The sequence below is a fragment of the Pelophylax lessonae genome (assembly GCF_965119305.1).
Source record: "Pelophylax lessonae genome assembly, chromosome: 5".
Classification (NCBI taxonomy): domain Eukaryota; kingdom Metazoa; phylum Chordata; class Amphibia; order Anura; family Ranidae; genus Pelophylax; species Pelophylax lessonae.
Genome location: NC_138772.1, coordinates 192,124,993 through 192,152,428, shown reverse-complemented (window position 1 = coordinate 192,152,428; position 27,436 = coordinate 192,124,993). Strand labels below are relative to the sequence as shown.

Genomic DNA, 27,436 nt, shown 5'->3' with positions numbered 1-27,436 from the left:
CAGAGTTTTGGTCTTTTAACTTGAACAAGTTCCCATAACTGTTTCAGAATTTTCAAGTAACAATGTCGGTTGACTGTTCTTGTGTCATCATGGACATCTTCCCACCCCTGCCTAAACTGCTCATGCCATTCAAAAACACTTAATTTCCTCATAGAATGTTCACCATAAGCCTGTTCTAAGAGAGATAAAGTTTTACTCGCAATTTTGCCAATTTTCACACAAAATTTGATGTTAATCTGCTGCCATAGATTCTCGTCATTTATTTTCTGCCAACATTCAACGCACATGAATGTTATTTCTTCTACTATTTGGTAATTTCGCCTTAGTCAAATGGTCCTTGACCCAGGCGAGTGCAAGTTAGAACATGTCAGAACACGCTTGAGTGTGAATGGCTGTGTGACTCACCACCATAGTCCTACACTGCAGGTATTCTGGGAATTAAATTGTCACACCTTGTATAACAGCAATTTTAGGCCTTTTAGACAACTCTCTTTATAGTTATCTGTTCAAGCGACTAGCATTAGTGATTCTTTTTAAAGCTATAATTTTGTCGTTCCTTTAATTGATTCTATGAACCAAGAAACCATCTGTCACTTAGTTTTGCTTTTCCCATGGCTGCATATCATAAATGAAATATTACTTTTTTTCAGTTATGAAGTAGATCAATATTTATTTTATTTAACTTATAAGGCCTGGAACTTTCTGAGGAATTATTCTTTTCTCTTTCGTCCTTTGACATACCCAACTCCTCATTCTTCTTAACTATTGGGTTATATTGCCCCCTACAGGAGTAGGACACTAGGCAGGAAAAAGCTTGACCCAGGGGGTTCACAGTCAGGAGTAAGGACCTAGTTGCTTGCTGGGATCTCTGGTCCTGGCAATTTTTTTTTTCCTATCTTTGTTTTTTTATTCCTGTGAGAATCTACAATCAATTGCTGGACTGGACGACAGACTGGATAATCTAGATCCAGAGGGTCCCCGTCTGGCCAGCATGTGCTTGCGACCATTTCCAGATGGATCAGACAGACTGTGGTTCAGGCTTATTCTATTACGGATTAGGTTCCTCCTATCCCTGTCAAGGCACACTCTACTTGGGCGCTTAGCGCTTTCTGGGCCTTCCGTCACCAGGTGTCAGTGATGCAGGTTTGCAAGGCGGCCATTTGGTCGTCTGTACACACATTAACAAAGTTTTATGAAGTGGATGTGTTGGCATCTGCGGATGCTTCTTTTGGCCGCAAAGTTTTGCAGGCTGCTGCTGTTTAGAGGACCTGGTCCTCTTTGAGGGTATTTTTTTTAGGTGAGCTCAAGTTGTGGACAGTTGAGCTCCAAGTTACCTGGTTGGCTAGGTTTAACCTTGGGGAAGATGTTTTGTTCTGCTGTTCCCACCCCTCATGTTTGACACTGCTTTGGGACGTCCCAATGGTTATGAAGATCAGGAGCTGTGTCCGTCAATGAACGAAAGAGAAAATGGGATTTTGGACTTACCGTAAAATCCATTTCTCTGATGTTCATTGACGGACACAGCACCTGCCCCTTTATGGAGTTGGGTTTGTTTCTTCTGACACTGCTTGTTACAAAACTGAATACCTATAGCAGGAAGTGGGAGTATACCCTCAGGGACTGCCCAATCAAGCTTTTTTTCTCTGCCTAGTGTCCTACTCCTGTAGGGGGCAGTATAACCTATGGTCAAGAAGATGAAGTGCTGTGTCCGTCAATGAACATCAGAGAAATGGATTTTACGGTAAGTCAAAAATCCCATTTTATATAAAAAAAGCCACAATTCACAACTAGTGAGAAGTTCACTGTTTTTGTGTAATCATTCACATGTCATCTGACATATCGAGTTGTTTTCTCCACTTTGATTTTAGGTACAGTATTGCAGAGAATCTAACTTCAGTTTATATTAAATATTCAGATACCCTCATATTGCCAAGAGGAGTTAGGAACCCTGCTTTACAGAGACTCCTGCCATGGTGTGCGGCTTCACATATATTTTTAAATGAATGCTGCTGCTGAGTCCTCAGTTTTTATCAAACAATAAAAACAGAATAATTCGGTCTATATTGCTAGCTTGCTAGGGTAAATGCTGAGAAGTCATTATTTTTTGGTGTTAACATTTAGAGATTTACCCTCTCGTGGTGAATTTTCCTAACTAGTTGTAGATTGAGCATTTTCTTGATTCACTCCTTTTTATGACTTTTTTTTTTTTTTTTTTTTTTTTTTTTTTTTACAGGTATACAAAATCACACGCATTGTTAATTGAACAGGCTTTGCAGAAAGACAAATTGACAGAGGTTGTAAGGGAATCTGATATGATGCTCAAGTAAGCACAATTGTTTTAATTGTATGTAGTGTTTTAAAGGTGAGAAACAAGAATATGGCTGTATTTAGGTTTTTATGTAATCTACTTTACATAGTCACTAAAACCCCGTACACACTGGCCAATGCTGGCCAACATCGGCCAGTTTAAAAAAAAAAAAAAAACCCGGCCCATGTGTATGGCACCCTGCTGGAAAACCAGAAGCCGACTGACATCCGATCAGCTCTCTCAGCCAATAGTAGAGAGCACTGATTAGAGTGTTCTGGCGGGGGGGTGGGGGGACCGTCCCCCTGTCAGAACACTACAGCTCAGCAGGGTAGATCCCTGTACCCACTTCGTATAGCTAGTACAGTGGCTCTGTTCTGAGCTGTCTGTTTTTTTTTTCATTCAACCCGCTGGGTTGAACAAAAAAAACTGTGTGTACCAGGCTTAAGGCAGGCCATACACGGTCCAAATTTCTTTCCTACTGGTTTCAGGAAAGAAATGTGTATGATTCCCCTATAGTACTGACAGTGCTGACAGGGGAATGCCTCCTGCCGAGCAATTGTCTGCTTCTGGTGGTGGGGGAGGGGCGGGCGGGGGAATCCGCCCCCGCTTGGAGAAGACAGTGATTATTTATAGCGGCTAGCGATGATTGCAAATTAATCCGGCTGGTTGTACTCAAGTTGATCGATTGATCAACTTGGTACATTCAGCCTGCCCACACATCCCTGTTGAACCAGCAGAGATTCAAACCGTCTCTGGCCGGACTTAGGCCTCGTTAACTACGGCATACTACAGCGCCCATGTGAGGGCTGTGTTCACCCACACGAGGATGCACATGTGTTCCGTGCATCCCTGTGGAGGCAGTCTCATTAATGCCAACTGGGACACGGCGGCTGCAGGGTGTGTTCAGGGTCGTGCACACGCATGGATGCCAAATTGGGCAGCTGTGAGCTTGTAGCCGGTGTCCCAATTTACATTAATGGGACTGGCTTCACCATAATGCACGGAACACTTGTGCATCCACATTCGGATTAACATGGCCCTCACATGGGTGTTTGCTGTAGTAGAGCCCGTGTGAAGGAGGCCTAAGTGACTATTCTCATGAAGGCAGTCCCATTAATGTCAATTGGGACACAGCGGATGCAAGGCCACAGCTGCTGTTCCCAATTTGATATTCATGCAGGTGCACGGCCCCAAACAAACCGTGTGTGTTCGTTCTCGTACACCCCCATGGATGTCAGTTTGGGAAGAGCAGCTGTGTCCTAATTGACATTAATGGGACTGCCTTCACGGAGATGCACAGAACTCGTGTGCATCCTCATGCATGTAGACGCAGATCTGGCACAGGTGTATGCTGTAGTACGCCTGTGTGAACAAGGTCTAAATGTGACCACACATCAAAATGTGATAGTAAAGTGTCCTTTTAAATTTATACACACTGCGTTATAACTGCAACTAATCCGTTTGAACTTATTTTATGGTTTACACTGAATATGGCTGGATGATGTAGTTGCTGTTGACAATATCTCCACTCAGTTTTTTTTTTTTCATTTTTAATATTTGATGACTTGCTAATTCAATGATTACTTTATACAGAGGATATAGTGTAATTTATTTATTGACCGCCTATGTAGTATCATTTTTAAAGCCGTGTCCACACAAAAAATACCATTAATTTTCTTTTATTTTGCAGGGAAGGTTATGAAACATTCTTTGATAAGCTACATGAACACACCGTACCGGTGTTCATTTTTTCAGCAGGACTTGGGGATGTATTAGAAGAAGCGATACGTCAAGCTGGAGTCTACTACCCAAACATTAAAGTAGTTTCCAACTTTATGGACTTTGATGAAAATGTACGTTCATCTCTTCCTCTGTGAAATGTGGATTTTTGTTTTGATTTTTTTTTTTTAACTGTCAGAAAAGACCAACATGTCTGCAAACAGATTATTTTGAATTGTGTTTAAACCAATTTTTTTAGTTGAACATTTTACATAAACTCACCAACTCAGAAAGGAACTTTTCTATGTGTGAGCTAAAAAATGCACTTATTGGATTTCTGGTTGGATTCAGCACTTATTAGATTTCTTGTGGTCTAAAAGAGTAATGAAGTGATCCAATGTCAGGAATTTTAATATCTTATCAAGCAATGTTCAGATTGCAGAAGGCTTTGCACATCCAGTAGATATCCAGTTGGATATTGAACAGCTTAGATGCCCAATACAGCTATATAAAATCTGCATCTGACATTGTATGTAGTCTGTTCACATCTTTTCTAGTAGACAAGGCTTACATTTCTCTTGGCAGCCCTTTCATTCACTCGTAGACTAGCTGTGGGCCACCCATAGAAGTCTGTTCAGGCTGGCGGAGATAGAACCAGGAGGAGCACTTCAGGTCTGTCTGCTGGGGCTGAACGTTTTTTATGCTTTTTCTATCTCTATATCAATTGCATACATCTGAATACAGTTTTTTTTTTAAAAGCAAATCTTATTGAGTGCTGCTATGAGCAAGCTGCTTAGTTTTGTCAGTTATGGAGAGGATCTCCAGGTAAGAAACTTTACAACAGATGTAACAAAATAAAATGTGCTTAAAGGAGAAGTACAACCAAAGCTCATTTGGCTTTACTTCTCCTATGAATCACAGGAGTGCAGTTGGTGCTGCACTCCTGTGACCCGTTGTCAGCAGGCAGCAGGATGATGTCACAGAGCCAGTTCAGGCTTGGCAAGACTGCGACTATATGGTCAGGATCCACCCACATGCCTGGACCAGCACCCAGCTCAGCCTCTCAGCGAGCTGCTGAAAGTCTGAGTCAGCCACTCCACTGTCAGGGTGCTCTGCTGTTACGGCTCCCGCGAGGCCAGCCAATCAGAATCCGTCTGGTTTATCCTAGCAACACTGGACAAAGATGAGAGACAGCAGCAGAGATTTCAAATCTCCGGACTGGTGGAGCCGCTTACGGAAGCCCTGACAGCTCAGGATCGCAGGAGGTAAGTACAGTGGGGACCAAAGGGGTGGGGAGGTGGTCCAGTGTTAGGTCACCTTTACAGATTTTCTTAATTACAAAATTAATTGCAAAAAAAGTCTAGTTCTCTTTAACATTCACACTTGGCCAGTCCGGTCTTTAGGCAGTTGGGTAGCACTGGTATTATTGGTTTTATATTTTGAGTATCCTTTTTGATTTATTCAGTGGCTGTTATTTTCCCGCCTAGGGGTGGGAAGATGACCAAGCTGTATTGCTGAGCTATCTAGCTATCTGAATATAAGGCAAAACACTAAATACTGTAAACAGGAAAATATATTGGTTTCCTGTTTTACCGCACACGACCTCCAGCCCTAAAATTGATTTTGTCCAAAAATTCAGACCAGCCATTCTTGTGATCCATACACTCCTAATGGGGCTGTTTGCTGGTTTCAGGCAAAGCCCCCTGGGTACGCTTTACTGCTTCATGTATCTCAGAAGATTACTTGTTTCGTTAGGAACAACGCCGCAGTGTGGAAAATGTGTGCAAAATCACAAGTTTCAGGTCTTTGGACAAGTAAAAATGTAACCCTTCAGTATTTGTTTTTTAACTGTGTATTAAGCAGTTTGCCCGGAGGTTCACTTTTGGCCGAGAATCTTGGTGTTGGGCTTGAACCTCAGCTTTTCTGATCTTTTATTCTACATTCATGTTAATGTATTACCAGGAATATTATGTTTTTTTAGATGAAGACTGTCTCTGTTTTAGATACATAGTAGGGTTGCATTGATACCGTTTTTTTATTGGCAGGTACGAGTACCAATACTTTCAGTCAAGTACTCCTCGTACCAATAATTTGCGTCAATACAAAATAAATTGGCGCAAATCGCATACGATTTGAACTGGAATGAGGCGATTCCTGTCCAAATTCCCCCTGTTCCTCCACTGCTTGTGCGTGTAGAAAGGGAAAAGCGCCATCTAGTGGGCAGTTTATTAAAAATGTTAGAACTCACAGTTCATATATGACCAAATGCAAAGTCTTCATTGGTGTCCCAATCATAAGAAATCACGGATGCTGGAGGTGCTCACAGGACTGGAGAAGTTCCGGGACCCCTTTGGGTATAGGGCAGAAGTGATGGGACCCCTTTGGGTATAGGGCAGAAGTGATGGGACCCCTTTGGGTATAGGGCAGAAGTGATGGGACCCCTTTGGGAATAGGGCAGAAGTGATGGGACCCCTGTGGGTATAGGGCAGAAGTGATGGGACCCCTGTGGGTATAGGGCAGAAGTGATGACCGCTTGAGGGCGGACTGCCTCTACATCTCTAGCCCTGTGAGCACTTCCAGCGGCCATGATATGCTATCATCAGTAGGAGTGGGACACCTATATAAATTTTGCATTTGGCCAGATATATGCTGTGAATTCTTACACTTTCAATAAACGGCCTCTAGATGGTGCTTTTCCCATTACAGTAAACCCCCCTCCTTTGCGGGGGTTACGTTCCGGACCCACCTGCGAAAAGTGAAAATCCGCGAAATAGAAATTCCCTATTTAAATACACTGTAGGCATGTTTTATAACTTTCACTGTACTTTTAAAAGCATTTTAAGGTCTTTAAACACAATTTTAAAACAATAGAAACTCATTTAAACACATAAAAGATACTGAGACACAGAGCAAGAGCTATGGAAGACACAAAAATATTTAATTAACAATGATTTAATTAGTAAAATAACATTACAGAAAAAACAGCAATATCCTGGGACCGCAAAAACTGAACCGCGATATAACGGGGGTTTACTGTATACACACAGTAGCAGTGGGGGAAATCGCATGCAATTCGGACAGGAATCACACCACATTCCTGTTCAAATTGCATGCGATTCTTTGCAGTGCGATTTGCGCCAATTCATTTCGTTTTGACGCAACTTGCAGCGCAAAGTATGGGTTTCTGTATCGGAAGCATTTGTGTGAGTACTGAAACTCGTACAAATGCTTGGTATCGGCACTGATACCCGTATTGGTGCATCCCTAATACTTAGTCTAGTATTTGTCTGTACAATAATCTTTGTGGGTTAATTTGGTGTAGACAAGCATGCCTTCTCTATAGATGGTTTAGATAAAAACAAATGGTAAAGGAGAAGTATGAGAAAGCTTTATTGGCCATACTTCTCCTATGGATCACAGGAGTGTAGTTCATTCTAATGCTAAAGCCCGCTGTTGGCTGATGTCACAGAGCCAGTCCAGGCTGGGGAAAGATCCCAATCATATGGTCGGGATCCACCCAGATACTTGGACTGGCACCTGGATCAGCCTCTCAGAGATCCAGTGAGAGCCTGAGCCAGCCCCTCCAGCCCCCTCCACAGCCTGGCACTCCGGGGAGAGCAGAGAGCTGGTGACTGACAGTCCTGGCTCTCTGCTCAGAGCGAAGGGGGAGAACTGAGTGATCAGCAATGTTTAATTGTTCAGTTCTCACTGCAGAGCTGGCAGGGGACAGATGCAGCTTCAGGACAACAGGTGCAGCATCGGATCGATGCTGCATCCACCTAGGTGAGTATAATTAACTGTTTTTGTTGTTTTTTTGTAAATCCGGAACTTCTCTTTTAAGTTAGACCTGAATATTAATCAGGCTCTTTTTAATTGCAGGGAGTTATAAAGGGATTCAAAGGTGAATTAATACATGTGTACAACAAACATGACGGTGCCTTGAAGAGAACAGAATACTTCAATCAGCTGAAAGATAACAGTAACATCATTCTCCTGGGAGACTCACTAGGAGATTTAACTATGGCTGATGGTGTATCAAATGTGGAAAATATCCTCAAAATAGGATACCTTAATGATAAGGTAAGCAAATCGCCTCTGCATTCGTTTGTGCCTTGGCATTGTGCAAGTGACAATGAGATACCTGTAGGATTCATGTTGTGGTGTATACGGCGTTCTTACATTCAAGTAATAAGTCTATGGGTACGCTTACCATTTCATCCAACACTGTGAATGTTTATTGGGTGTGTAAGTAAAAGTACCAATTAAAAAGAAAAAAATCGGGTCATTTTAAAATGAATGGCAGGGAAACGTCTCATAAAATTTGGGACCGGGCCATATTTACTAATGTAGCATCCGCCTCTTCTTTAAACACTCTGCAAGCAATTCCTTTAGCAGGTAAATGTTCAGAGATGTATTTAAAGCCCAGTTAGAACCTTCAGTTTATGCCCACTAAATACATTCCTGGTGAATCAAAGCAAAAGGTGTTCATTGTCTTTAGCAACTGCAGTGTACATGAGGCCTAAGGGCTCTTTCACACGGGCGGTCCGATCAGATCCGCCTGTCAGTTTTTTAGGCGGACCTGATCGGATCCTCCATGCAGCTCTATGGGGCAGCGGATGTCAGCGGAGACACCTCTGCTGACCCCAGCTGCCATCCGTATCCGATCCTGTCAGTGAAATCTGGACGGATGGAAACCCTATTTTTTCATCCGTTCAGGTATCGGATCGGATCGTATCGGATGAGAGCGGACAGGCGGTCCGCTCTCATCCGATCCCCCATAGAGAGCAGCGGGGGCTGTGACACCTCCCTCTCCGCACTGCAAGCGGAGACAGAGCTGTCATCCGCCGGCTCAGCGGGGATCGGCGGATCGAACCCCGCTGAGGAGCACGGATCCGCCTACGGAGGCGGACCGTGTGAAAGAGCCTTAATGTACCTTTTGGAGCAGTTGAACTCTCCTCAATGTTATCCTATGTGTACATCTACACTCAGTCGTTTATAGTAGTTTAGAGGCAGTTGAGGTTACAGGCGTTTTTTAAAAAGTAGAAAAATTGCGTTCAGGAACTGTAGTTTTACTGGTATTTTAAACGCCATTTGCTTTTATAAGCGTTTTTAAAGAGGAAAACATTTCTGATATTTTTTTAACATAAAAATGTTGAAAAAACCTTACATGTTTCTTTATGAAGTTGGCCACAGTCGAGGGTTTCTGAGGAAGCACTTCAGAACACGATTGTTCTGCGAAACGCGTCATACCCAGACGACTTTGACCGACCGTTTAGAAGACCACCATTTTCTCTGGATGGTTCTTATCACAGGATGTTTTTTTTTGTAACTATATGTGATCCCTTTTCACGTATTTATATATTTTTACATTGTTGTATTTGATAAACTTGTATGGTTTTTTAAGATTTGTTTCCTGCTATGCTCACTGACTGCACACCCTACATCCGTTAAAGTCCTTTATTTTGGAATTAGGGGTGTTTTTTTTCTATATTTCCCCCCTTTTTATTCCAGTTCCCCCTCTTTGCAATGACTGACTACAGGATATGGATGTAGCTGGCAGTATTTATCATCAACACCAATGCTCTCTCTGTTTAAAGAGGAAAACATTTCTGATATTTTTTGAACATACAAATGTTGAAAAAATCAAATTTCGCCACATGCTGTTGCCTGCATCAATGGATGAGTCCAGTAGCAATGAAGTTTTGTATGTCTTCAGAGCTTCAGCAACATCAGGAGCCTTTCCTCACACATGCTCATGATGTGGTCCATAGGGAAAACACAAAAAATAAGACACCTATGTATGAGCACACTGCTCTCTCTGCTGCTCTCTCTTCTCTCACAGGATGGCTGAAATAGTTAATATTGTACTTTTTTTTTTCATGCATTGTGGCCATTGGGGAGGGTCTCCTGAGATTACCTTTAACCACTTAAGGACCGCTCACTGTGCTGCTACTGCGGCACAGTGGCTCCCCTGGTGGTCTCGGTGGAGTGCGCGCGCCGCTGGAGGCTCTATCCCACTGTGTTTAGACACAGCAGGAGTCAGGCCGAAGGAGGAGAGACGGTGATCACCGCCTCTCTTCCCCCGATTGTCGAGGAAAGTGTGAGAAGATCCGCCCGCTTGTGTAAACAAAGCAGGCGGATCTTCGCTGTGACAGACAGGGAGAGATCACAGGATTCAGCATAGCTGAAGAACAGAACCCCCTCTCCCCACACACGTCAGTAAGCATGAGGCATATATTTAACCCCTTGATCACCCATAGGGTTAACACCTTCCCTGCCAGTGTCATTATTACAGTAACAGTGCATATTTATAGCACTGATTACTGTATTAGTGTCACTGGTCCCCCCCAAAAGTGTCAAAAACGTCAGGGGTCCGATCTGTCCGCCGCAATGTCGCAGTCCTGCAAAAAATCACAGATTTCAAGTGAGTGAGACAATGCACATGGTTGCAGTACCGTGGTCCAGCATTTACAGGACTAAAACAGGTAGTGAGGAGGCACAAGCCGTTCTCCTCCCCACCTGTCAAACACCTCAGAAACGTGATCCACCACACCTTGCTTTTCAGAGGCGCAACAAGGGCTGGCAACAGTATCAGTTTAGCCTAAGACATCTTTTTGTTTTGGTGTACCTGGTATGTATCTGTCAAATATAAACTAAAAGTTCAAATGGACTCTTAACCAGTTGACGACCGCCCGCCGCAGATGTACTGCGGCAGGCAGCCGCTCCCAGGCAAATCGCCGTACATGTACAGCGCTCGCTCTCGGGAGTCTAGGGGGTAAGCACGCGCCGCGGGCGGCGCGATCCCGCCCCCGCTCATCAGCAGGGAAGCCGATGCGTGTGTCAGGCAGCTCCGATTGCCGCCTGACACTCTCGATCGTTCCCCACTAAGAGAGAAGGACGGTCGGCTGTTGTAAACACAGCCGACCATCCTTCTCCCTGGAATGATCACAGAGCTTATGTGATCCTTCTATATAGGATCACATGTCTCTATGGTCATCTCAGAAGCCATGCCCCCCCTCACAGTTAGAATCACTCCCCTAGGCTTACATTTAACCCCTTGATCACCCACAGGGTTAACCCCTTCCCTGCCAATGGCATTATTACAGTAACCAGTGCATATTTTTAGCATTGATTACTGTAGTAATGTCACCGGTACCCCCAAAAGTGTCAAAAATGTCAGTTCTGTCCGCCGCAATGTCACAGTCCCGCAAAAAATCACAGATCGCCACCATTACTAGTTAAAAAAAATAAAAATAAAATTGACATATAAATCTTTCCTGTAGTTAGTAGATGCGATAACTTTTGCGCAAACCAATGAAAATATGCTTATTGCAATTTTTTTTTTACCAAAAATATGTAGCAGAAAACAAATTGGCCTAAAAGGTTAAATTTTGATTTTTAATTTTTTTTTTTGGAATGTCATATAGCAGAATGTGAAAAAACAGAATTTTTGTAAAATCTTACCTGTAAAATTCCTTTCTCTGAGTCCTCCGACAGTCGCCGCCTCTTCATATTCATCACTAATGGGTTATTGACCTTTGCTCCGTAGGAGTAGCTAGGCAACAGAATATATTAATATCAAAGCTTTTAGCATATCCCACCCCCAGGGGGTGGTCCCCTCAGTCAATACCTCCCTGCTTCCTGTAATTCCAACTCCGTTTCAGTAGCATAGCAGTAGAGTACATAAACAAACCCCAAAAGAGGGGCGGGGGCGGCGACTGTCGGAGGACTCAGAGAAAGGAATTTTACAGGTAAGATTTTACAAAAATTCCGTTTTCTCTTACGTCCTCCGACAGTCGCCGCCTCTTCATATTCGTCACTAATGGGGACGTCCCATAGCAGTGTAGACATGAGGGGTGGGAAAAAAGCAGCCGCGCCCAAAGCAACGCAGTACCCACATCAGAGAAAGGAACCTTACCAAAAGCAAGAGAACCAACTGGGCAACAGGAAAAAGTGCTCAACAGGAGCAACAACCCAGGAAGAACAAGTAACCTAGGGGTAAAAACACCCCAACAGCCAAGGACCCAAACAAGGGACCCTAAGGCACCGCCGCACTAAGAACTTTACGGCAAAAGGAAGCATCTGCCGATGCCTGAACATCCACTTTGTAGAATTTTGAAAAGGTGTGAACGGACAACCAAGTCGCCGCCTTACACACCTGGGCCACGGAAGCCTGATGACGATAGGCCCAAGACGTACTCAGAGACCTGGTAGAGTGCGCCTTCACAGGAAAAGGAGGAACCTTCCCCCTCAAAGCATAGGCTTGCACAATGGTCTGTCTGATCCATTTGGCGATGGTCGCAGCCGAGGCCGCCATGCCCTTCCGAGGTCCCTCTGGAAGGACAAAGAGAGAATCCGACTTGCGAAAGGATTTAGTTGATGACAGGTAAACCCTGATCGCCCTAACAACATCCAAGGAATGCAAAGCCACCTCCTTCGGATGTTTAGGCTTCGGGCAAAGCGAAGGCAGAACAATATCCTCATTGAGATGAAATTCTGAGATCCTCTTCGGAAGAAAAGACGGGTTAGGTCGCAAGACCACCTTATCCAGGTGAATCACCTAATACGGGGATTTGCAGGACAAGGCCGCCAGCTCCGACACCCTGCAAGCCGAAGTGATCGCCACCAAGAAGGCAACCTTCTTGGACAACAGAGACCACGAGATCTCCCTGATATTTTCAAAAGGAGCATGTTGCAACACGGACAGAACAACGTTCAAATCCCATGGAGGCAAAGGCTCCCTCCTAGGAGGGACCAAATGCCGCACCCCTTGAACAAAGGTGCTAACCAAAGAGTTAGACGCCACAGGGCGTTGAAAGAGAACGGCCAGCGCAGAAATCTGACCCTTAATCGTGGCCAACGCCAAACGCTGGTCCACGCCTGTTTGAAGGAAAGCCAACACTCTCGACACCGAGTACGAGCGAGGGGAATACCCTCTGGACTCACACCAGGCAAAGTAAGCCTTCCAAGTACGGTAGTAAATCTTCCCCGAAGAGGCCTTTCTAGCCTTGAGCAAAGTGGGAATGACCTCAGGGGAAAGACCCCTATCCTTCAGGACCTGGCTCTCAACAGCCAGGCCGTTAAAGCCAGCGACTGTAAAGCAGGATGGAATATTGGTCCTTGAGACAGGAGATCTTCTCGAAGTGGCAGACGCCACGGAGCGTCGACCGCCAGATTCACGAGGTCTGCGTACCAAGACCGGCGAGGCCAGTCCGGTGCCACCAGAATCACCGTGCGCGGTTCCGAGGCCAACCTGCGAAGGAGCCTGGACAGCAGCTGAATCGGTGGAAAGGCATACATCAGACGATACTGATGCCAGGGCGCCACTAACGCGTCTGAGGCGTCTGCCCGAGGATCGCGTGTCCTTGCCACGAACCTTTCCACCTTGTTGTTTAGACGAGACGCGAACAGGTCCACATCTGGGGACCCCCACTTCGCGCACAACATCTGGAAGACATCCAGGTGGAGGGACCATTCTCCCTGGTCCAGGGTCTGGCGGCTCAGATAATCCGCCTGCCAGTTCTCCACCCCCGGAATGTGAACTGCAGATATCGCCGGGACGTGCGTCTCGGCCCAAGACAGAATGTCAGCTACTTCCCGAGCCGCTCGGGCACTCCTGGTGCCCCCTTGGTGGTTGATGTAGGCCACCGCTGTGGCATTGTCCGTCTGTACCCGAACTGGACGGCCCTGAAGCCTGTCCGTCCAACGCAGTAGACAGAGATTTATCGCTCACAATTCCAGAATGTTGATCGGAAGGGAGGATTCCTCCTTCGACCAAGTACCCTGGGCGGACAGAACGCCCAGAACACCACCCCAGCCCGACAGGCTGGCATCCGTGGTGATCACCGTCCACGACAAAGGACGAAAGGACTTGCCCCCCGACACCGCCGGGGACTGGAGCCACCACAAAAGACCCCTGCGGGTGAGACGGCTCAACGACAGCCGCAGATCCAGAGATTGCGGACGCCCGTCCCACTTGGCATGGCCCTTCACCTGAAGCTCCCGCGTGTGAAACTGGGCGAAGGGAATCGCCTCGAAGGCCGAAACCATCAATCCCAGACACCTCATACACGTCCGGAGGGACGAGCACTGATTGTCCCTGAGGGACCTGACTTCGCACTGAAGTGTCCGAAGCTTGTCTTCCGGCAGGAAGACCTTCGCTTGAACAGAGTCCAGAATCATCCCCAGGTAGGGAAGACGAACCGACGGACACAACGTTGACTTCGGAAAATTTATCGTCCAAATGAATTCCTGCAGAGTCTGCATCGTGATGGACAGGTCGTTCACCAGGCCCTGACTGGTCGCGGACCGAATCAGGATATCGTCCAGATACCCCAGGACAGAAACGCCCTGGGCCCTCAATAAGGCCAGAACCGGCGCAAGCACCTTGGTGAAAACCCGCGGAGCCGAAGCGAGACCAAAGGGTAACGCCACAAATTGATAATGATCCTCCGCAATGGCAAAACGAAGGTACCTCTGGTGACCCTCGAAAATGGGGATGTGAAGGTACGCATCCTTCAAGTCGATGGAGGCCATGAATTCCCCCGGAACCAGGGCAGCCACCACTGATCGCAGGGATTCCATGCGGAACTTGCGAACCCGCACAAAGCGGTTCAGAGCTTTTAAGTCCAGAATCGGACGTACCTTGCCCTCCTTTCTGGGCACAGTGAACAGATTGGAATAGAACCCCCGAAATCTGTCCCGGTGAGGCACCGGAACCACCACTCCCTGGGCCCGCAGGTCCCGCACCGCCAGGTGCAGATCCTGCAAGCGCTCCGGAGTCAGCTGAAGGTTTGAGGGGAAAAATCTGCCCGCCGGCCGAGAAAGAAACTCGATCTTGTATCCAGATCGAACGATTTCCTGAACCCACCTGTCCCGAATGCGGTCCAGCCAGGGTTGAAGAAAACCGAGCAAACATCCCCCCCACCCCAGAACCGGGTGAGGGCGTCCCTTCAGGCCGCATTGTTATGGGCAGCGGGCCCGGACTGGCCGGACTTCTGCTTACCCGTCCACGGCTTCCTCTGGGAGCCTTGGCCCTTGAAGGGCTTACCCTTATAGCGCGACCGAAAGGCACGAAAGGACCCCTGAGAGGGCCTAAACGAGGCATTCTTCTTACCACGAACAAACTTATTCTTGTGAGATTGGGGCAAGAGAGTGCTCTTACCCCCAGAAATACCCTTTATCAGAGTAACCAAAGATTCGCCAAAAAGGCGAGATCCCGCAATTAGCCAAAGTCTTGCGGGAAGATTGGTCAACCGACCAACATTTCAGCCATATCAGGCGACGGTTCAAGACCGCCACACTAGAAAGACGCGCAGCCAAAGGAACTAAATCTAAGTCCGCATCACACAAATACATGATACCCTGATGAATCTGATCCACCATAGCCAAAGTTGTCGGCGGCGCAGAGTCAGCCACCAGAGTGCGCCTGAGCACCTGCGTCCAATCCGCAATAGCCTGGGCTGCCATAATGGAAGCAAAAATAGGCTTCAGCATAGAGCCAGCAACCGTATAGGCATGACGGGCCAGAGATTCCAATCTCCTGTCCGTCGGGTCCCGGAACACCGGGGTATCCTCAGCAGGGATCGCAGTTGATTTATTCAAAATCGCCACCGCGTGATCCACCTGAGGCGGCACACACCAACGCTCATCAGTAGCTGGTGTAAAGGGAAAACGCAGCTTGAACCTACTTGGCACAGCAAAAGACTTTTTTAAATTGCGCCATTGCTCATCAACAGCGCGCTGAAATTCCGTAGAGCAAGGAAAAACCTGCGATGTTTTGCGTTTCCTTTGCGTCCCATAAGAGGACATCAAAGCAGGAGGACATGGTTCATCCTGCAAATGCAGCGTTTGCTTGATAGAAGCAACTAACTCATCCATGAGTGCAAGCTCTTCAGACGAGCCAGGGGGAGAATTATCAACCCCTTCCACCTCAGCCTCCCCGTCAGACCCCACAAGGTGTTGGGATGAGTGAGACCCTGAGAAGGGCACTCCAGCCATAGCAGCCCCATCGCCCTCTGAATCAGAGGAAATAGACACCCTGGGCCGTTTTGTGGATCGATCAGCCACCAGCATCTGCACTTGAGCAGCTAAGTTTGCCACAATAGTGGCCAGATCAGCCCCCTCGGGGGAAGCAGCAGCCCCTTGGCCCCCCACCAAGGTGGGAGGAAACTTGCAATCCTGAGAGTCCATGCCCCAGCAATATAAGGAAGAAAGGGGTACTGCCCCTTTAAGATCGCGGCGAGCGTAGCCCACCGCACCCACTGAATACACCGACCCCCACAGGGACAAGAAACTGGGCAAGAAATACAGGAAAAAAGGGGAGATAAAAACCTGGAGAGACCACACAGGCTGCTGCACCGATCGCTGTCCCAGAGCAAAAGGAAGTGATGCAAGACTGACCGCCCCTATGAAGCCTATGCAAGGCTACACAAACATGGCCGCCCGGCTGAGGATTCCTTGGGCAAATAGAACATGGCGCCGACATGTGGCCTGAGCGATCGCCGCTAAAATGGCGGTGTTTGGCGCCAAAACGCCGTGCAGTACCACCCAGGACCGGTCACCTATGATTTTGCCTCAAAAAATGGCGGGTCGCCGCAGCGATCGCCGCACAGCATGCCTCAAAGTCTGACTGCTTCATGCATACATCCAGCAGAGCGGGAGAGCCCCCCCCCCCTTCACAGCCCACACACAGGCAGCAAGTCCACACAGGAACTGACAGGGAGCACAGCAGCCACACAGACATGCAGGGTCACACAGTCCCAGACTGACACCCAAATAGACAGGTCCCCACATAGAGTTACACTTACCAGTCCGGATGGCGTGGGGAGCCTGCTCCAGCGACCAAACCGCTGCACTGAGGACAGGGAGTGTCGCAAGCATGACGCAGCGGAACTGCGGTGCGAAACCGCAATGGCGTCCAGTGAGGTAGCCACCTCACCGATAGCATCCCTGCAGCGAACAGGGATGGGTCGTTCAATGTGCCAGGGCAAAACCTAAGCTGAACGCTCGATGGCAGGCTGGGAAGCCCCTGGCCCTGAGCCCTGGGATCCAGGGTGGCCAGACTGAGACCCAGCACCGCACGATCATCTTCATCAGAAGAAGCTAACTAACGCTGAAAATAAACAGCTAAGTAAAAGAAAGAGAAAAAACTCCAAATAAAATCAAAAACAGAAAAGAAGCTGAGACTAAGAGCCCCAGCACAGGAACAGCCTAACCTACTCCTGAGCTAGGCATTAGAAACTGAGTTGGAATTACAGGAAGCAGGGAGGTATTGACTGAGGGGACCACCCCCTGGGGGTGGGATATGCTAAAAGCTTTGATATTGATATATTCTGTTGCCTAGCTACTCCTACGGAGAAAAGGTCAATAACCCATTAGTGACGAATATGAAGAGGCGGCGACTGTCGGAGGACGTAAGAGAAATATTTATTTTTTTTTCAAAATTGTCGCTCTTTTTTTGTTTATAACGCAAAAAATAAAAGTGGCACAGGTAATCAAATACCACCAAAAGAAAGCTCTGTTTGTGGGAAAAAAAGGACGTACATTTAGTTTGGGTACAGCGTCCCATGACCGCGCATTGTCCGTTAAAGTAACACAGTGCCGAATCGCAAAACAGGGCCTGGTCATTAAGGGGACAAATCCTTCCAGTCTTAAAGTGGTTAATTGTGTATTTAACTGCTTGCAGTTTAGTACAGAAGGTAGAGCTTACAGTGGTTGATCGCCACAGATAATCCAAAGGAACAGGCTTGATGTAAGATGTAGATTTAGGGTCCACATAACTGCAGACTTTAGTGTTGTGAGTGTAAGGAGATAAGCATTATAAAAAGCAGAACTGTAATTTACTGTGCTGTCAATTTTCTAACTTTCTTCTTCTTTACCTGCAGGTAGAAGAGTTATTAGAGAAATACATGAACTCCTATGACATAGTTTTAGTGAAGGATGAATCTCTGGATGTGGCCAATTCCATCTTGCAGAAGATCCTGTAAGCTTAACTGGATCTCCAACCCTCACTACTGACCAGCTGTGTAATCGGAGCAGAGGGAGATTTTCTTTATTTTTGTTAATTTAAAAATATTTAATAGAAAAATTTTAGAATTTGAAAGCACCTTACTTTCAACATTGCGCTGCTTTACCTCCACCATTTTTTGTTTTTTTTTACTCCACAACGCCCATCGCCTTCAGATGAGATGGGAAGCCTGTGTGCAAGCGAGGTTCAATACAGATCTAGAATGGCATTTATTCTGTCTGTGAAAATACTAGATGGTATGTTTTTATTTTCATATTCAGTTTTAGCTGTCGTATTTTTTACAAGCATATTTTCCAAAGGCCAAATAATGTGCATGTTCTAAAGTGCTGTTTGTACAGTTTTGTATGTGTTAAAATGTTCCACTATAAAGTATGTAACTTAAAAATGTGTTGGCTGATTTCATTTATTTTGAAATAAATAATTTTTGGTCATGAAAACTTCAAAAGTGTGAATTTTAACCATTTGGGCTTCCAATCCAATATTTTATTTGCAATATTGTGTCAATGATCTTTTCCCCAGCACCTGCAGAAGTCTTCAGCTCAGTAAATGTAGTAGTAAAGTTTCCTTATGCAAGCCTATGAAGTCACAGTGGCTGTTGTAACGCCTGTCAAAAACAGAATAGCGGGCAGCACCAAACATAAAAGTGGTAATTCCAGCTCCGTTCTCCCCCTAATTACCTTCTATAGCTAATCCTTTTAGCCCAATTCCATTTTTTTTAATGGGCAGCCCATCTGTTGCTCTGTCTGCAATACTTCTCTTCTCCCTGGTGCTGTCCCATGAAGACTCACCACATAATGTGCCAGTCCTCTTCTAGGATGCATGGTGCTCAGCAGGAAGGGGGGGGGGGGGCTAAAATTGGGATTTAAGAGTTCCTATTTTAATGTTTAACCTTCCCCCCCTCCTCTTTTTACACTGTTGTGTGGTGTGCTGTGTTTTGGGGTTGCCATTTGAAATAAATGGTGCTGCATTGCATGTTACATGTGTTTATTGTGTGTCTTGATATGCCCAGTTACCCATTTTATTTATTTTTTTAATACGCCATTGCTGAACATTTTACTATTGGTATGCCAATGTAATGCACAAAACTAAAGCAGAGTTTATCAGCACTTTATTTATCAAAACTTATCTTACAGCACTCATTACATTTTTTACACTTTTTCTTTTTGAGTTGAGAACTAAACTAGTAAAAAAAAAATTCAGTTGCAGTGTTTAAACAGAATTTTATAAACTGGCACATGACATGATTACCTATAGCTGAAATAGTGTCTTACTTTATTACTCTACCCATCCCACATACCAAAAAAATAATATATCCATCATTAAAAAATTCTGAAAGTCAGTTTACAGAAAGAAGGCCACAATCTGGTTCACAATTCTACACCCATCATTGGAGTTGATATCCCCAAACGGAGAGTGCAAAATCTGGCCAATCAGCTTCTAACTTCAGCTTGTTCAATTAATCTTTGACAACAAAAAACTGGAAGCTGATTGGTTTCTATGCAAAGCTGGACCAGATTTTGCACTCTCCGGTTTTAGTAAAAAAGCCCCATTGTGTCCATAACTGAGAAGAATAATACTGGGTAATCGGCATTAAATTAGATGGCATATCGGCCCACATCCAGCCCATTTAGATCTAGATTTCACTTGTCTATTGGCCCAATTCAGTGTCCTGGGGTGTGTAGCTATGGATGACCCTGGAATGTGGTTACACTGTAAGCAATCACTCTTCAGTGAGGGAATGGTAAGAACTAGGCAACCAATATAAGGCCCCTTTCTCACAGGGAGGATCCGCTCCGAGGACTCCGCTAGCTCAGCGGGGATTGCTCTGTTGATCCCTGCTGAGCAGGCAGATGACCGGTCCATCTCTGCACAGTGACCTGTCAGAGTCCCGCAGTCCTCTATGGGGAGAATGGATGAAAACAGACAGCATGTCAGTTTTCATCCGATCCAACCCGCTGGACAGATGGCGAACGTATCACCATCTGTCTGTTTTAGGCGGATCTTGTCAGATTGGATGACAGACGGGTGTCAGCGGACACATCTCCACTGACATCCGCCTCTCCATAGAATAGAATGGGTGGCCCAATCAGGTCTGCCTGAAAAACGGACAGGCAGACCTCATCGGTCCGATCGTGTGAAAAGGGCCTAAGAGTTCATTGTAAAAGCTTGGCTAGAAGTCGCTTTTTTTTTTTTTTTTTTTAGCTTGTAACTCTGTAATTGCACATAAATCAATGGAAAGGGTATGATAGGCAGGATCCCTCCCCAGCAATCTTTTCTTTCTCCACTAGTAACATTCATATACACAATTGAAAAGTTCCAAGATCCAACATCACATCAGGAATGTTTTTAAACATTTTTCTTTATAATAAATGCCCTCTTTCACTGGGTTTAAATAAACCGTTTTAGGTACAGAAAGAAATACTTAAGAGATGTTTGGCTTTTATTTATTTTTTCTTTCCCCATATACATACTTACCTAGGTGGATGCAGCAATGGTCCCCCGATGCCTCTGCACTGAGAACCTGTCAGTCAGCAGCTCTCCGCTCTTCCCTCTCCTCGCTTACTGGAGCCCTGGGCTGTGGAGGGGCAAGGAGTAGCCAGGTCAGGCTCTCAGCGGCTCGTTTACAGTCTGAGCAGGGTGTCGGTCCAGGCACCTGGCGGATCCCGACTTCGTGTCCTGATGATGTGGTGCCTGGACCGACTTCTGTAACGTCAGCAGAGAGCGGACTTCGGGCCGCTCTCTCCTGAAAATAGATCACAGGAGTGTCGAACGAATTGCACTCCTGTGATCCATAGGCAAAGTACAGCCATACGAGCTTTGTGTATACTTCTCCTTTAAGTGGAAATCAGGCAAAATGTTTAAAAAAGGAAAAGTTAGAATCTGAAATGTCTGCATCAATACACTATCTGAATACATGGGGGCTATTTAATAAAACTGAAGCGTGCCATATCTGGTGCAGCTCTGCAAAGGAGCCAATCCGCTCTTGTATTTTATAGTAAAAGCCTAATTGAACAAGCTGAACTTAGAGGCTGATTGGTTACCATGCACAGCTGCATTAGATCCTGAGTGCACCAGTTTTAGTAAATCTCCTCCATTCTGTCAATCTATCTTATCCCATGGCAAAATTCACAGCACATTCAATCCCTGCTAACAAACTGAGGGTTCCTGGCTTCCAATAAAGATAAACCTCCGGTACCAATCCAAAGCATGCCAATCTTCTGGTGCATTGAACCAACAGAACAGTCACATTCACACAAAGGTGCTTCAGGCCCTTTTGGCTGGGTTCATACAGTTGCACTGCGGCAACACGTTGGTGCACCATGGTGCCGTTCATTCTTTATAGCACCATGTCATCACAGCAGACCACAATGCACAGTAATGCACTGCCATGTGCTGGGGTGCATTGCATTACAAAAAATAGTGCATGCACCCTTTTTGGTACATTAGTACATTCAAATGAAAAGGCTGCCTTTGCACAGTGCACATTAGCACACTAAATAACACACTGATGCAATGTGAATCCACCTTACTGAAGCATCCCAAAATGCATAGGTAGCCATACACACAAGTGGGACTTGACACTAGACTAGTCTCTAGACTATTGTTCTACTTTTCAAAGACAGCGGTCATATTAACCCATTGCACATAGAGAATAAAGCCAAGAATGAAATCAGTTACTGTAGTACAACATTGACAAGGGTGACAGTTGTTCCCTCTAAGTGCCGGTTCACACTACGTCGCTCCGACTTAGGGGGTGACCTGTGAAGTCGCGTGCAGCGCGACTTGCACGGACTTCATAAAATGAATGTCTATGCAAGTCGCTCCAGGTCGCCCCAAAGTAGTACAGGAACCTTTTTCTAAGTCGGAGCGACTTGTGTCGCTCCTATTAGAACCGGTCCTGTACCACTCAATGGACCGCGACGGTGCGCGACTTGTCAGGCTGACCAAGTCGTCTGACAAGTCGTATTAATGTGAACCGGCACTTAAACTTTAATAAATCAGGCCATGACAGGAATCCTGGCAATGTAAATTTAAATCAAGGTCTGCTACCCCTACACCCCCCCCCCCCCCAATCCCAATCTCTTAAATTCTACACTAAAAACAAGAATATATATACCATTATCAAACCCCTGGCTCCTGCCCATAGGCCAGTGTGACATCGCCATCCTTCAGGAGAGAACCCCTAGGAATGCCTGGTAGCCCAAATAATGCCGGAGGACACTTAAGCACAGTGCAGGAGCAACATTTGGGCTATTCGGTACCACTGGAAGGATTGTGACGTCAACCCCTGCAGTATAGAATCTGGGGATAAGGCAAGTATGTGTACTAACTTTTTATCCCCATGGGACTTTTTTAGGTCTTTAATACTGCTTTGGAGTGCAAAAATCGTTTTTTACTACTTAGTTGTAACAAAATCCTAATATAAATAATACTTGTAAGTCTTTACTAGAATATTGTTAAAGGAAACCAATACTGAAGGAACATTTAGAGCCGGTTCACACTACTCCGACTCAAAGTCGCCCCGACTTTGGGTGACTTTGAAGTCGCTCGTGCAGCACAACGTCATCGCGGCTTGCAAATGACTTCTCATAATAGAAGTCAATGCAAGTCGCTCCAAATTCGTCCAAAAATAATGCAGGAACCTTTTTCTAAATCGGAGCGACTTGAGTTGCACAGCATGGAGTGCTACTTGTCAGGTGAACAAGTCGGAGTAGTGTGGACCGGCTCTTAGGCTGTCCTTGTTGACCTTTTTGCAAATGTCAGCTGCCTGAATGTCATGCTGTCATAATCACAATATCAAAAAAAAAAAATTTGGGCTGGCATTCCGCTGTAATATAAAGCTTGTCACATGTGCCGGTAGATGGATGGAAAGTTCATTTTTGTGCCTGCGTTCTCACAATTTAGATTCCCATAAACCTATCCAAACAAATGAGTGTTCTGTCACAAGACATTTTCACAGTGCATATAGACACAAGATCTGGTGAAATATTATAGTTCATCATGTCTCTCTTTATCCTCCTGGTCTTTCAACTTAAACTCCGCTTCTGTAATTTTCCCATCGTGATTCCGGTCTTGATTTCTGTACATGTTCTCGATAATCTTGTCAGCATCAAAACCAGGGGCCAGTTTTCCTTTGCCAGCTTCCACCTGAGCTTTAATATAGTCTGAAAACTAGAAACACAATAACTTGGTGAGTTTTTCCACTTTCATAATTACTTTTAAAATACCAAGAACATTTAGTGTCAGGGGTATTGAAGTAAAGTGTTTCTAAACTGAATGTAACACAAGATGTTGCACCGCTCCAAGTGTTTTTCTGCTGTCACAGGAGGCCGGTGCCAGCCTTAGGTCCGCGTCCAGAAGTAAGCACATGACAAACAGACGATGGCGCAACTTCCAGCTAAAAATCTTCACTTTATTCAAAATCCATTAAAAAACGAGGACACGACCTATACACACATCTCCTAATAATCTCAGCAGATGCATTTCACACACCTGTGATTAGTCGCTGCAATGACATAGTTAAGCAATGACTAAGCACAGGTGTGTGAAACGCGTCTGCTGAGATCAGTAGGAGGTGTGTGTGTGTCGTGTCCTCTATTCTTAATGGATTCTGAATAAAGTGAAAATTTTTAGCTGGAAGTGCCGCCATCGTCTATTTGTCATAAAGTGGTTCTAAAGCTTGAGCTTTTTTTAAAACTAAAATAAACATGTCATACTTCCCTGTTCTGTGCAATAGTTTTGCTCAGAGAACCCCCTGATCCTCCTTTCCCTCGGGTTCAAGCTGCTTGTTCTGCTGACATTTGTGCATGCTGTGTGTGGCTCAGTCCCGCCCCCTGCTCCCTCTTCACTGGCTGTAATTGACAGCTTTTGCTTTGTCTCAGCCAATGATAAGGGAGGGACCTAGGAGAGCTGCTTCTCTCGTGCACATCGCTGGATCAGGCTCAGGTAAGTATTAGGGGGACTGTGGGGGGAGCTGCACACTGAAGGTTTTTTTAAGGTAAAAACACCTTCACCAATTACAATTACTTTAAAATTCAAGAAGGTCCAGTTGGTTGGTAAAATTGTCTCCCAGCAGGGGTCCCCATCACAGTGCTACTGTATGTTTTATTATCAGAAGGGTGGGAGGCAGAGCCGGCTACAGGTCTAGACAGGAAGTTTGACTATCTATCCTACTATGATCCTGGGGTCGAGACACACATGATGTCATTGGTTGTTAGGACACCAGCGGCCATAATAAGCAATCGGGGGGGGGGGGGGGGGGACTTGCACTAGGGACCGGCTGCCAGTCTAGATAGGACTGTCGCTCGGTCTGGGTGTGGACCGCAGTCCACTATTTTGTGATGGTTGATTCAGTGCAATGTTCACTTTTTTAAATGTCCGGTAGCCACAACAGTTTCACTGTAATCCTCTCCTGCCCAGCCGCACCTTTCCTTTATTTTCTCACCACTGCATTTAACTGCTTAATATAGAGGCGACTGTGACTTACCCCGTGTGACAGTACTAAGGTAAGGCACTCTTTTACATGGGGAGAGTCCACAGTCCTGTTTAAAGAGACTTTGTCACCAAAATAATGTACAATTTTTTTATCCTAATAAAATAGTTCTTTGTCGGTAAGTGCCGGTTTCCACTAGTGCGACTTGACACATGTCAAGTCGCACAGCAAGTCAAAAGCCATTTGTTTCAATCTGGCCCGTTTTCACTGCCGCGACTTCAGTTGCGGCGACTTCAAAAGTAGTTCGTGCACTACTTTTGAGCCGGCTTCAGTGCGACTTCCCTCTATAATGAGGGACAAGTCGCACTGAATGCCGCAAGCAACTTTCACTACGAAGTCGCGCTAGAAGTAGCACGACTTCGTAGCCGCGGCAGTGGAAACGGAGCCCAAAGCCCCGTACACACGTACCGATTGAAGGCCGTAAATATTCGGCCGCCGACCGATCGGCCGATTGTAGGCTTGTTAGTATGATGCTTCCGACAGCCGACAGCGCATTTTCGGCCGAACAGAATCTGTCGTGCAAACTTTAAAATATTTGTTGGCCGTCACCAGAACGGCCGATTGTTCGCCAGTCAGTACAGATTTCGGCCGACAGACAGCAGATTAGCAAGACTGGGCATGCTCAGAAAAGAAAAAAGACAAGGAAAGTTAACCATCACATGACATCACTTCTGCAGTCAGCTGTTGTTGGCCGACAAAATTCGTGTGCAGTCTTTTGCAGTTTTCAACAGACACGACAGCCCTGGACAAAAGACGGCCGATTGTTCGGCCGACGATCAGTACGTGTGTACGGGGCTTAAGCCTACAGCTGTGTGCAGTAGAATTGATACTGCACACAGCCTCAGCATATATAATCAAATAGAGCTAGGCTATTTGCAAAGCAGTTTTCCTGATGGCGTGTGTGTGACTGAGTAGGTGGGGTTTGGAAAGGGAGGAGAAAAGGGTAAATGCTAGGAGACTGATGAGACAAAGTTAGAGTTTGAAACATTGTAAAATCAAAGGCAACCTAAAAGCCTAATCTGCCTTTCTGCCCATGTTTGATGTTACACCTACATTTAAATTATAACATGAAACATTCACAATCCACAACCAGCACTACCTGGTACACAGGGTTGTCTTCCTGCACACACATACTTTGTTTAGAATTTAGGGATCTAAGAATGGAAAGACTAACATCACGGCAGAGGGACTCTTAAATCTAAATGGAGCACAAGTGTGGTGGCATCACCACGCTTTAGTCTATTGTTTACTTCCTCCAGCCTTGAACTGAAGGGGTCTGGAGCCTGTGCACTGTACATGCAATGCAATGATTTCAGCTGCAAAACCCTGCAGGCTCCAATGCAAAAAGGTAATAAATGCACTTTTTTTTTTATTTTATAAATGTTGGCGCATTTACATTTTTTTGCAAAAAGTGGATCATTGTTGTGAAGGGTACTGTAGAGTTCCATTCTAGAAGACAATAAGGAGCTGAGAAGGAGGGGATCACGGGAGAACTGCTTCTGAACACGGCCTAAACACCCTCTATTTATATGCTGAAGCTGTGTGCAGGAAAGCAACTCTCCTGCACAAAACATCAGGGAATTACATTGTCAGATGAGGTTCTGTGTGGGAGAACTGCTCCACCAATGTAAACAATGATGCTGGTCTGCTAAAGTTATGGGTAGGAGTAGTTTTCCTGTACACAATCTCAGCTATAAGATAATGACAAAAGGAGAGAAAAGTGCATGGATCTTGTGCAATAAAGAAATGTAACATTTATTTTATAAAAGAAAAATGACAACACACACACACACACATACACATATATATATATATATATATATATATACACACTCAGCTTGTACTGGTGCAGATCAAGCCAGCAGGGTACAGTTCTGTGTAAGCCCATTCAGTTCTATGCATAGTTACAGACCATAACTGTCTGCTGTCTATAATCCTGCAGGACCAGTAAAAGTTGATTTCTTTATCATACAGGGCATCTGGAAAGTATTCACTGCACTTCACTTTTTCTACATTTTCTTATGTTACACCCTTATTCCAAAATGGATTAAATAAATTTTCCCTCATAATTCTACAAACAATACCCTATAATGACAACGTGAAAGAAGTTTGTTTGGAAACTTTGCAAATTTATTTAAAAAAAAAAAAAAACATATACAGAAGTATTTACAGCCTTTGCCATGACACTCAAAAAGCTCAGGTGCATACTGTTTCCACTGATTATCATTGAGATGTTTTTGCAACTTGATTGGAGTCCACCTGTGGTAAATTCAGTTGATTGGACATAATTTGGAAAGGTACACACCTGTCTATATAAGGTCCCACATTTAACAGTGCATGTCAGAGCACAAACCAAGTCAGGAAGTCCAAGGAATTGTCTGTCTGAGACAGAATTGTATGGAAGCACAGATCTGGGGGAGGGTACAGAAAAATTTCTGCAGCATTGAAGGTCCCAGTGAGCACAGTGGCCTCCATCATCTGTAAATGGAAGAAGTTTGGGACCACCAGGACTCTTCCTAGAGCGGGCTGCCCTGCCAAACTGAGCGATCGGGGGAGAAGGGCCTTAGTCAGGGAGGTGACCAAGAACCCGATGGTCACTCTGACAGAGCTCCAGCGTTTTTCTCTGTGGAGAGAGGAGAACCTTCCAGAAGTACAACCATCTCTGCAGCACTCCACCAATTAGGCCTGTATGGTGGAGTGGTCAGATGGAAGCCACACCTCTGTAAAAGGCACATGACAGCCTGCCTGGAGTTTGCCAAAAGGCATCTGAAGGTCTCTCAGACCATAAGAAACAAAAATCTCTGGTCTGATGAATCAAAGATTGAACTCTTTGGCCTGAATGGCAAGCATCATGTCTGGAGGAAACCAGGCACCGCTCAGCACCTGG

At 45.5% G+C, this 27,436-nt stretch overlaps 2 protein-coding genes across 3 annotated transcripts in view; one reads left to right on the top strand and one right to left on the bottom strand.

Moving 5' to 3' along the window:
- NT5C3A (5'-nucleotidase, cytosolic IIIA) overlaps positions 1-18,443 on the top strand; it is a 104,846-nt gene extending 86,403 nt beyond the window's left edge. For both annotated transcript variants that reach the window (XM_082258168.1, XM_082258169.1), the window contains exons 6-9: positions 2,234-2,323; positions 3,999-4,161; positions 7,907-8,107; positions 17,914-18,443. In XM_082258168.1, coding sequence (XP_082114294.1) covers positions 2,234-2,323; positions 3,999-4,161; positions 7,907-8,107; positions 17,914-18,015 — 556 coding nt within the window. In that variant the 3' untranslated portion in view covers positions 18,016-18,443. The remainder of the gene's footprint in view (positions 1-2,233; positions 2,324-3,998; positions 4,162-7,906; positions 8,108-17,913) is intronic.
- Positions 18,444-22,962: 4,519 nt separating this feature from the next.
- FKBP9 (FKBP prolyl isomerase 9) overlaps positions 22,963-27,436 on the bottom strand; it is a 72,585-nt gene continuing 68,111 nt past the window's right edge. Inside the window, exon 10 of the mRNA XM_082259490.1 lies at positions 22,963-23,228. Within this exon, the coding sequence (XP_082115616.1) occupies positions 23,046-23,228 (183 nt within the window). The 3' untranslated portion in view covers positions 22,963-23,045. The remainder of the gene's footprint in view (positions 23,229-27,436) is intronic.